A 12,057-nucleotide genomic window follows, 5' to 3' on the forward strand; every position below is an offset into this window, starting at 1 on the left:
TCCAGGGCTGGTACCTGCGGTTATTCCACAGGGTAGTTAATAACATGTCGGGCAGGAAATCCAAAGTGTGGGATCATTTTGAGAAGGTGAAGGACGAACCCAAGGTGATATGTAAACTCATCTTCATTGGTCGACTACAAACATGACGTATCATCTGAAACATGGAAGTAGCTACATGCCCATTAGCCCACAGCGTCATTAACAGGCGGCTCGCTCAGTGTGTGACGTGCACTTGTAGATAAAATATAGGCCTATATTAATGAAGGTTCATTAGTACGGTTTGTATTTCTCTGTAATGTAGCACAGTGTTAACAATGTTACTGATACTATTCTTTCTCACACCTTTAATACTTTAATATCGTAAACATGCAGAAGACTAGTCGACTAATGGACCGTAATGCTGACTGTTGGTCAACGAGGAAAATTCTTAGTCAGGAGCAAAACACCCTGAAACACAAAACTATGCCGACCGTGTGCAGATTCACCTGAGATCATGTGACACAACACAAAAACCATCGGCACTGCTCTTTCACAGACCTGATTTCAGCCGTGCAGAGGTTGAGGAATGCCTCAGAGCTACATTAGAGGTCAGAGCAGCTACTGAGATTAGAAATCTAATGAGTTCCTCTTTCCTTCAGAGGACTAAATTACCCCACAGCTCCATTTTTCTGGCTCACTGACTTGTTTGAGCGTCTCACAAAGGGAGTAAATGACCCCTGACCACTCTGAGCGGAGGGGTCGACTCCTGGAGGAGGAGACTGAGAATATGACAGAGGCCAGGAGAAAAGGTATCTTTACAGTGATGTGGCTATCCTATGTCCTGTCACAGCCAACAGACTGTCCAACTATTCAAGTGCGTCCTCTTTGAAACCCAGTCAGGATGCGAGGCAGCCTCCTCTGGCTCGAACCTTTAGCAGGCAGAAAACTAAGACACAAACACTGCAGTTTATCATGAGGCTGTACCGTCAGCCAGTCAGCTGCTTTGCCCCGGTCCCTGTTTGTGTGTGAGGCTGGTGGAAATGGGTTAGTTCCTGTTCTAATCTCAATAATAAGTAAACAGACAATGTGCATCTGGTTTCCTGTTTGTTTGTGGCTGTTTTCACATGTTGTGGTTTTGTCTTTCTTCCTTCCCTTCACCTGCGCGCTCTTTTAAAAGCCTTATTTCCTCACGTCTTTTAATCCCTGTCCTCCACATGTCCTCCTCTATTTCTGTCTCTTCTGTTCTTTCCATATTTTGTCCTACAGTATTTCTGTCCTCCTCACTCTCCTCTCTCCTCTTTTCCCGTTAGCTTATTTACACAGAGGACCTTGGGAAATATGTGCCCTGCTATCTGTTTTTCTGTTTAGTGCAGTTATTCCAGACAAATATGTTCCACTGGAAACTACATGCGAGGCCTCACGCAGCACATCACATGGTGCGTTGCTGGCAGATGGGCACTGGGAGACACCAAAACAAGCTCTGTGGTTTTAGCCATAAAAGTCCTGTGAAGCTACGTGTGTGTGTCTGTGCAGTGGGACCTTTAACGGTCAGATGAAATAAACTACAAGAACCTTTCTGGCTCAAAGTGTTACTAACAAGTACTGATAAGTTACTGACACATTTCCGAGTGCCTTGTCTTAGACCAGGGGTAGGCAACCTGTGGCTCCAGAGCCTCATGCGGCTCTTAAGGTGCGGACACACCAAACTGACATCAAAGAACTAGCGGCGACGAAAGCCAACTGTTGCGTCGTCTACATCGCCTCACGTCGCCTACACGGACTACATCCGACGGCCGAGTAGCACGTACGTTCTGCGCCTGCGTGAGAGAGAGCGGAGTGACAGAGTGGTACATCCTGTCAGCCGACGGGTTTCCTATCTGTGCAGCCGAGCACCGCAGCACCTCCACGGACTATTACATCCAGACGGTCCCGGTGTTTCCTCCGCAGGCTCCACTTCACTCAGCTGCCCGATAAACCCGCTGCTTCTTCCCACTTTAACCGGGTCCATGTCATTGGTTCGACAGCCCATTGGTTCGACATCCCATTAGTCCGACTGTCCGCGGTGCTGAATGGCTCGCAGCGGGCGTATGGTGCGCCGCGACCAGCTTGAGGCGGAGCAGACTCACAGCTTATGTGTTTGTCACTTTCTTTTTCATTTTAACCCACACCATGATCTTTTCCTGACCCTAACCAAGTGGTTTTTGTGCCTAAACCTAACCAGACCTGAACCACAGGGCATCATGATGATTTTGGAACGGACTTTGGAACAATGGGTTTAATATGGTCGGAACAATGGGATGTCGAACCAATGGGCAGTTCCCACTTTAACCTGAATAACAAACCAGGGCTCGGTGCTCCGGTTGGATCCAAACGGAGAGCCGGGGCTAGCTCAGAGACTAGCGGAGGCTAACTGGCTGTGCTTCCCTCCGGTCATGCTGCGGCTAACGCTCCGCTAGCCGCTCCCAGCTAGCTCCGGTTTGTTATTCAGGTTAAAGTGTGAAGAAGCAGCAGGTCTGTGGGGCAGCTGAGTGAAGTGGAGCCTGAGGAGGAAGCACCGGTTAGCCCCGGTTTCACTACAGGCAGATTCACTCGCTACAGGGGCGAGGAAATAAAACCTGAACAGCCAATCAGAGTGATCTCTCTCACCGACAAGCTCCGCCGCCGATTCAACATGCTCAATTGGCTGAAAAGCTGCCGACGCCGAAGTGCCAACGGTGACACATTGGCTTGGTGTGTCAGGGCATTTAAGCCACTCTCCTGTGACCTTGACAAAATAAATAAATAAATAAATAAATAAATAAATACTAAGGACATGGTTATTTTTTAACATTTTAATTTTCTGTGTAAGTGTTGTAGGCCTTATGTGATCCTTACATTCTCCAGCTGTAATAATGTGTTGCCTATACACAGAATAAAAAAAAATATTTTAACATTTCATCGACTAAAATGTGAGTTACATTGGGCTACAGTCTGGCACCTTTTCCTTTAAATTTTGCCGAACCTCAAAGGTGGTGTCTAGTCGTGAGTCTCCCTCTCTAGATTTGCTGTGGATTCCAATTTCAAAACAGGAAACGTCTTGGGGGAAAATAAGGAATTAATGGTGCATGGACACATGTTTTTGCTTTTGCTCCCAATGCTGCAAAGCTAAAATACCAAAAAATCATAAAAGCCCGCTGCAGAGTCGCCACCTTGTGGTAAAACATATAGATGACAGTTAATTTAGACATATTAATAATGTTAATAGGTTAATTTAGATTTAAAAGGCTGTGTTATCATCAGTATTAGGCTCAAATATATTTTGCAGCCCCAAAATTATTTTTTTGTTGTTGTTTTTTATCCAAAAATGGCTCTTTTGATAGTTCTTAGACTAATGTGGGTTTGCTGCATGATGAACATTGTAGAGAACTTTATTGGCAGTTGTCTCTCACCTGGAACACCGTCAGCTCCTCCAGAATGATCTCCTCTGTGTCCCAGTTGTCTTTGATGACTGACACTGCCTTCACCACCTTCCCATCATCTGGGAATGAAACAGAAAAGATCATTTATTTATATGTCAACACAGGCACAATGTACGTACACTGGTCCACACACAGTAATTACAAAAACTGCACTTTTGTTTATCTCAACAACAGAACATAGTAAAAAGTTTGGCGCCTAGACTCCAGCCTCATCACGCCCCACAGATACATTTACATGAGAAACTGGGATGTGATGATTAAATATCTTCCTCCCATTGCTGGAGCCTGCAGGTGGATGCTGAGGTGGGTGTGGAGCTAAAGAGCAGGCAGCAGTACTGATGCAGGGCAGCAGCAGCAGCAGTGACGAGGCAGAGGGAGAGCTGGGAAGTTTCTGCAGCTTAAACAGACCACCAAATATGGAGGGTGTGTTTTGTAAATGACATGGAAAGTGAGGTATGACGCGTGTGTATGAATCAGTGCAGCTCGAGCTGACTGTCTCAACTAGCTCGCAGGCGTCACTCCATTTCATGAGAGCCTTTGAATTTGCTGTACACACAGACACACTGGGACATTTCATGAACCACGCTGACCTTTGCCTCAAAAAATCCTTAATAGGAAGTGATATCTTTGACTTTGTTGCCTTTGCCAGATATCAGACAGAACTGTGAACTCATTACAAAGTGTTTTCCATCTTCAGTGGAGAGAGCAGATTCAAAGGTCTGGACTCAGGCAGTTGTTGCCTAGCATCTGAATAACAAGTAACGTGGTGGAAAACAACAACGCCAACTAACATCACATACAGTGTGTGAAGGGAGTGAAGCCGACGAGATCATATATTTTATGAAGAAACTGAAACGGGGGGAGATTTTAATGATTTAATGGTTATGTTCACTGGTTTCCATTCCTGCTGACGCACAGACTCCTGCTGTGAGACAGCTTCAGTAATTGCGGTATATATATTGTTTAAATATATTTTTTTGCCAGCTTTACACCACTTTCTATTTGCAGCTTTTTGCTGGTTGCAAGCACAACTTTTGTCAGACATTAGTCTATTACTTGTAGGGCCTCCTCAACGCTCCTTACAGTGGGGGAAGTTATAGGAACAGAATATAAGTCTTTTCTGTTTATTGTATTTCAACGATATGTTTTTGAATTAAAGAAGTGTAGACTGTTTAAGAAACTGTGAATATCACATCAGCAAGTCATTTATTAGAGTCTGTAAACATGCCTTCAGTTGGTTCAAAGCATAGACTGTAAAAATAAAGGTGAGTGATTTTCAAAGTTTTCCCTGAAAAGTCATGAAAGGGTCTGTAATTGTTGTTGCAGAGTGATCCTGGGACCAGTTACACAAAACACCTTAAGCTTTCTCCATAAGAATGGAGAACCCTTTTTATTTTATTTTAGGCAAAATCTTCAACTTTTTACTGACTTCAGAGGCCCATTACTCTGCCTCTGTATCACTGAGAGTGTTTCTGACACTTTCAGAGGAAACTTCAGGGAGTTTTCCTTCTGGCAAAACCTCATGCATGCATGTAGTCAGAGCCGTTCAGAGGCTACAGTCATTTTAATTTGGGTATGTCATTTTAGGCGTTTTCGCTACAAAATGGGGGCGGAGTGCAAGAGGTTAAGATAGAGTCAGAGATACTTTAACTTTTAAGTTTTTTTTAATTTTTTTTACCTTGCTTTGGTTGTTAAGGTCTTTTGTGCAACGGTCTAGGGATTCCTTAAGTATAAGACCAAGACAAGAAGAAAACCGTAAATACTTGAGTGAGCATTTAAGAAAACCTTAAGGAGAAGACTTAAAGGTGTTTTGTGCAACCGATTTTTTTTTAGGAAACTTAAACAAGGACTGTAAAGAAATTCTTAACGTAAGGGGTTTGTGCAACCAGCCCCTGAAACTCAACACACACAATGTACGAAACCTCAAGGAGGATTTATGGGCTTTTGTCTACTGCCACAACTACGACTGCACACACCAGCTGTTACAGTGGAGGTACACACTGCATGTGAGCACTGTACCGTAACTGCACACAGCAACACAAACACACACATATCAGCTCATGGAGACACATATTTGTACATAAACATACAGAAATGCAGACATTCTCACACACACACACACACACACACACACACACACACACACGGGAGATTTCCCACGGAGAGATCTGTGATGTTTATGAGGTTCCCTGGGAGCATCCTGACATTATATATGTGTGTGTGTGTGTGTGTGTGTGTGTGTGTGTGTGTGTGTGTGTCCACAGATGAGCTTTTCAAACAAGCCTACCCTACATGGACTCATGATGTATGCAGATGTCTGTGGCCATCGGAGACCTTTGTAACATTTCATTTCAGAGACAAGATAAAATCTGGTAACGTTGTGTTTGTGCTCCGACATTTCTTCTTCTCTCAGTCTCGACCCAATAAGGCAAAAATAAATGTGAACAGACCACACATAAAGACTCAGCTCAAGACTGAAAAGTTTGAAAATGAGCTGCTACTAATGTTTACTGTACGAGTTCATCATTAAATAGTCTGTAAAACATTTCTCCTTTTACTCGTGTGGACTCAGTGTGTATGAATTACTGTGTTGTTTTTCCTGTGGGGACTTACAGTTGGTCTTTCACTGCTAATACTTTGTTTTTTCCAGTGTGACAGTTACTGTGTAGTGAATCCAGTTTCCTTGTTGCGGTAGTAATTCATTGTTTAAATACCTGATGGCACAGACACACCAAATTCACCTCCCTTTAATTTCCACTGAGGACTCCTCTGGAGTCACATGGGATTAAAGTTTCTTTCTCAAGAGCACAGTAATGTTAATGGAGGGGTGAGACCTGTCTGCTTTCTGTGAAGCTCCAGGCTACAGCTGCACCAGCGTGAAGGTCAACTGTTTTTCTACATGTGAATTACAATGAGCAGGTTGGTTTTGTCCCAGTGGTAAATATTTAGGACCTGCAGTTAGTGGAGGTCAGAGTTCATCTCTCTGGAAGCCTCAGTATTTACTGATGTGTTTTATGTTGTAGAACAAAACATGAACGTATTCTTCAGCTTTCAGGCATCCAACCAAAAACCCATTGACATTAAGACAAAGAACTGGTAGTGCTAACATGCTAACTCATTACTGGATCTTAGGACTCGTTCCCGGGGCACTCTATTTGACATAGTGGAAAAAATGTGTAACTACAGCTCCCAGGTACGTCACATGATGCCCTGTGGCCAATGAGGACTTTCCTGTACACTTACATTGGGAAAGAGACTAGACTTGCACTCACTAATCAGCAGTGCTGGTCAGTAATGCCGATTTTAAAACGCTGGTCAAATTCCCGGCATGCCGCATGATTGACATCGTGTAACATCAGCAGCGCACACACACACGTGCAACTCACGGCTTGGGCGATGTGAGGAAGGGGACCTCAGGGACACACTGGTTTGGGTAGGACAACTATGCACTAAATGATTCCGGCCAGAGAATCAGGTACGAGAGGATACTTTAATTTTCAATGACAACAACAAACAAAGACAAAGTGGAAAGCACACAAAGTTGACATGCTGACCAAATTAAACTCACTCTTCTGTAAATGAAATATGGGCAGCTTCTCACCTTAATCATTAACACACACACACATCAAAACAGAGAGAAAGGGAAAGTTACTGGCGGGTGCGTCCTGAAGACCTGTGTGAATTTTCCACAGGAGATATTTTTACTTTTTTGTCTATTCAAGAAATTACCCACAAATGCTATACGCAAAGAAATATTATTTCATTTATGTATGCCTTTTTTACTTATTTATTCTAATACTGTACCTAGTTATATCTGAGCAAAAAGGAAAATGTTTCTGAACCTGTGTCACTGTTTGTGTTTGTTTGATTTTTTGTTTGAGATGATTATTGAAAAGCTGGTTGTAACTTGGTTAAAATGTTCTAATAAAGCAAAGACAGAAAATATTGCAATATCTTGTGTGCTGTAAAGTGGTTTGAAAAAAATGAAATCAGCCGTCCAAACACTGCAAATCAGAAATCGGAATCGGCCCAAAAAATTGTAAATGGTGCAAGTCTAAAAGAAACGTCTGTAAATCAGTAGATAAATTTGAGTGTCACAACCCTGTGAATTGGCTCATTTCACTATCAGGATTGGATTTACTGGATCCAATAAGATTACTATAGTTTAGCTGCTTAGCCAGCGAAGTCTCTAATGAGCCTGCTCTGTAAGCCAAATGATACAGAAGATCCAGGTTTTTCAGCTTCATGTGCCACAGACCAACTTTGATAGGAATAAATGGAGCCCCGCCTCCAACGCTGTGTGCAGCTCTTTTTATACATCTATGCTTTCTCCTGTTTACTGACCCTGTTTTCCAGAAACACCATGACCATGGGACAAGAGTCTATCACCTACTTTTAGCAGGTTTTCCCACATAAAAAAACCACATATGCATGCAAATTTTGGTGAAGACAATTTCATAGATAGGATTTAACAGGAAGGAAAGACCTTCCATCATCTTTGGGACAAGACTGGGGTGGAGCAGAAATAAGAACTTCTCAGCATTGACCTGTAGCAAATTATCAGCCATCCATTTTTCATTAGAGTTTAGTGAAGTGTCTAAAGTCGGCGCCTGGAAGTGGGCCTGTAGGCTCCCGACCTTGAACCTCTTGTCTCTTGTCAGTTGTCCTCAGATGTCGATTTTGATATCTTAGGTTCAGCTGGTAAATACTTAAAGAAACACTGGAAACAGGCAAAGTCCGATGCAATCAAGTTTAATGTGTCAAAAGGCTCTGACACATACAACTTAGCGAGTCAGACTCCGGAGTGTGACTGAAAAACTGCTCTCATAACCCTGGCTTATATGCTGGTGGAGATTCAAATGAGTCTCCACCTCTTTTTGCTAATCCTTCCCACTCAAGTCCAATTCTATTGGTGGAAAACTTTTCTTTGTGTCCAATTCTGATTGGGCCCGTTTTTAATGGTGTAATGCAGCCTGGAATTTCCCAAATCTTCTACCCTTAGGTCTGGTTTCGCTTTCACTCTATTTTTAAAAAACATGTGAATTTTGGGGACTTTTTATACAGTCCTCAGTGCTCTCATTCTTATACAAAGTAAACCTTTAGAATACAATATGTGAATGTGTGTGTGTATTACAACATCTGAGTATGTGTTCCATCATTAAACAAGACATAGTGTGTTCTTTCAGTAGGTGCATACAACATGATTACATAGTCTGGTGCTATGAATACTTTGACATATACAACAATGTTTTATCATATTCAGATGCAGATCAAGGAGTCTTATAATGCCTTGTACATGAAACATGATTATATGATCTTTTTGTCTCTTAATCAACTTATGTATCTTAACCTTGTTACTTGATTTGTTGGACACGGACTTTTACACTACATTAGGCAGATATTTAAAACGGCATATCATCTGCGTAAGCTTTTAAATACGGTGTTTAAAGACTACATGTAACTCTTCTAAGATGACAGAATGTGGAGTTAAACAGTGACATTACAGGGGGTGAACAAGTGCTTCAAACTGAATTAGAGCGCTACTAGTCAACTTGATGCATGACCTCAGAATAACCTCTCCACGTTTTAAAAGTCTATTTTATTTTTAGGGTAAACCACCTTGACGTAGGCGCGTGGCTCAGCAGTGTGATATATAAAAAAGGGACATTATCTCCTCTAACAAACAGCAACAAAAAGAATTATCAACCAGACTGGAAGACGAGTCAAAAGATTCATCGTGGCCGTCCAACGTTAAAATCAGAGCACTTGAAAGAGCAGAAGGAGCATTTATCAGGCAGGTAAATGTGCAGCTGATGGGGAGATGAGAGATGCTGGAGAGGAATCCACTTAGAGGAGATGTATGGAGCCGTTGGAGCACCTCTGGCCCCCCGACCTGTCACCAGCCATTAAATAACCTCCACCATTTATCACACACACAGAACCATTCACTGTCAAACACACACACACACAGGATCACAATTACCTACATGCAGCTTAGGGAGGTTTCATGAACACACACACTAACAGAGACCAGACACACTCAGGAACCCATTCACCCTGCTGAAGTGTTGCTTTGGGATAAAACCTCCATTTCCCACCTTCAGAGGTCTTTAAAGAGATAATGAATGAATGCAGGATGTTTACACACAACAGATGAACACATTAAGCGCACTCAGTCATCCTAAATGGCACTTTAATGATGTGGTTTGGTTAAAATGTGAAGTTGTGGAAAGATGCTTCAAGTCACCTTTCCTGTCTGTTTCGACTCTGTGCTCTGTCGCTCCAGTTTGTGCCTGTCACGTATTACCATCACCCTCAAGTCTCAGAGCTCAGAACAAAATAATTATGGTGTTTAAAAAAAACAAACCTGAGGGTTTAAGAAAACATACCCCTGTTATTAAGCTATTTCCTGAATCCTTAAAGACTCTTTTAACCATCTGGATTAAAAAATATTCTGTTGTTTAGAGCCTAAAGAAGATTTTTAAACTGTTTCTCATGTTGTAAATGTTTTTTTTTTATATATATCCAGGAAGCCAGAAATGAGACAGTGTAATTTTTGTTTGAAGATAGAAAACAATAGAAAGTAAAACATAGACAAATATTAGTGATCTTAAAATTCACTATGTTTGATTCCTGTCATAGACTGTATGTAAAGGCTGAATCCAAACATTGAACTTAACCGCACTGCGCAGACTCGTGGTTCGGATCCACAATTCAATCAGTCCTTAAGCAGACTTTCTGCAGACTTCCAGAGAGTCTGCTTGGGGTGCAGACCTCAATAAAATAAACAATAAACAAACAATAAAAGCCTATACATGGCATTTATATTTTGTTATCTACAGGAACAGATGAGTAGGCACAGTTCATCAACTTATAAGACAGTAACAATAGTTGAACGTTTCCACGGCAACAAGTAAAACAGTCTTGAGGGCTGTCTATCACTTGCTTGCAGTCTCTGTCCTCGCAGACTTTACGTGAAGACAGTAAACACATCACACTACGCACAACCAAAGTCCACAAGGGCTCAGTCTAGGGATGCACTGAAATGAAAATTTGTGGCCGAAGCCGAATAATATTAAACGCTTGGCCGAATACCGAATGCCGTTTTTTTAGTTGTTCATTAGTTTTTGCAGATGAACCCCCTCCAGATTAGTGTTGTCACGGTGCCAAAATTGGGACCCACGGTACGATACCAGTGAAAGTATCATGGTTCTGAGTAGTATCATGATACCACAGTGAAAATGAGGCAGATGTGCCTTTTGTCATTTATAAAAAGATAAATCACTTTTCTATAATACATCAATGATATTTCAATGAAATAAATTACTTATTGACTTATTCACACTTCAAAAACAGCATCAATAAGTGATTAACATAGGGGGGATCAAAATAAAATAAATAAATAAAATAAAAATCAACCAGCCACCCTCCTCCCCTGACAAGTAAAGAACAGTCCCTTCATAAGTAAAGAACAGTCCCTAAAGTGCGGTGAGGTTTGTGGAGCGTTACCTGCCACAAAGAGAGAACGGCTCGTTTCTCCTCTGACACGCCACATACTGTGTGCCGCCACAGCTCGGTTGTCCAGGTACTTTTGGGCAGTCATGACAACAAGTTATTCACCTGGAGCCGGACTTCTCCATCACCAGTAAGCCGTTATAATGCGCCGCCATATTTGACAGGAATACATTCCTGTCTGTGTCTGTGACCCCCGTTCAACCCACAACCGACGGGATTCACCGTTTTGTTTCTGCTGCTGGTTGAAATCTGTACTCACACAGCATGTTGAATGATTTATTTTGCTCGCACAAAACTATTTTTAGTCGCAAATGTGAGTGCGTTGACGGACGGAGTAAAATATCACCACACTGCCAACATTTTACTTCGTCCGTCAACGCAGGCTGTTTGATTGCGTTATCAAAACACACCGCTATTATTCAGCCTTGCTTTTCACTTATTCCACCGAATACCGAATGTGTGTTTTGGCAATATTCAGCGGAATATATTCGGTTACCGAATATCTGGTACATCCCTAGCTCAGTCCACAAGTCCAGAGGGTGGACATTTAGATTAGGCCAAAGGTGGACGGCATGACAGCTCCCTGAAGTGAAGCCAAAACACCTCTATCGCCCCCTGATGGCTGGCTGCAGCTCATAAACCCCGCCCCCTTCATGTAAATAATTGGGACATGGGCCAAGCTAAAAAAAAAAAAATCAAAAATGCACATCAAATAAATGTATCCCAATTTAACCCCTAGCCCCCAACCTAACTCTTATCAAGATGATGTATGCTTCAGTATTCATTTTAATGAAAGTTTGATTTTATTTTGTTATCTGATGCAAAAAAAATCTGGTGTGACATCATGATGTACAGCTGTGTCTGACAGGCAGTTTGCTCGCGATCAGAGGCGCTGCTCACAATTGGGCGGGAACTCAATATGCGGCGCCACATCGCGATGGCTACTATGCTGACTCTGCCTCTAAATGACGTCACCAGCGCAAGATGGCAGTGACCTTATTCACGATCATTTTAGCCATTTTGAAGCATTTTTCTGTTGTTATAGCACCACCCAGTTGCCAATTAGAGTTAAATTTCTCCAGTCACCTTGAGGCGTCCTGTTCTA

The 12,057-nt window shown here is 42.3% G+C and overlaps 1 protein-coding gene across 1 annotated transcript in view; it reads right to left on the bottom strand.

The window, feature by feature from the left end:
* Positions 1–12,057, bottom strand: part of LOC117256972 (semaphorin-3D) — a 144,374-nt gene that overhangs the window by 9,950 nt on the left and 122,367 nt on the right. The window contains exon 13 of the mRNA XM_033626719.2: positions 3,408–3,496. Coding sequence (XP_033482610.2) covers positions 3,408–3,496 — 89 coding nt within the window. The remainder of the gene's footprint in view (positions 1–3,407; positions 3,497–12,057) is intronic.

This window comes from Epinephelus lanceolatus, chromosome 1 (genome assembly GCF_041903045.1).
Source record: "Epinephelus lanceolatus isolate andai-2023 chromosome 1, ASM4190304v1, whole genome shotgun sequence".
NCBI lineage: Eukaryota > Metazoa > Chordata > Actinopteri > Perciformes > Serranidae > Epinephelus > Epinephelus lanceolatus.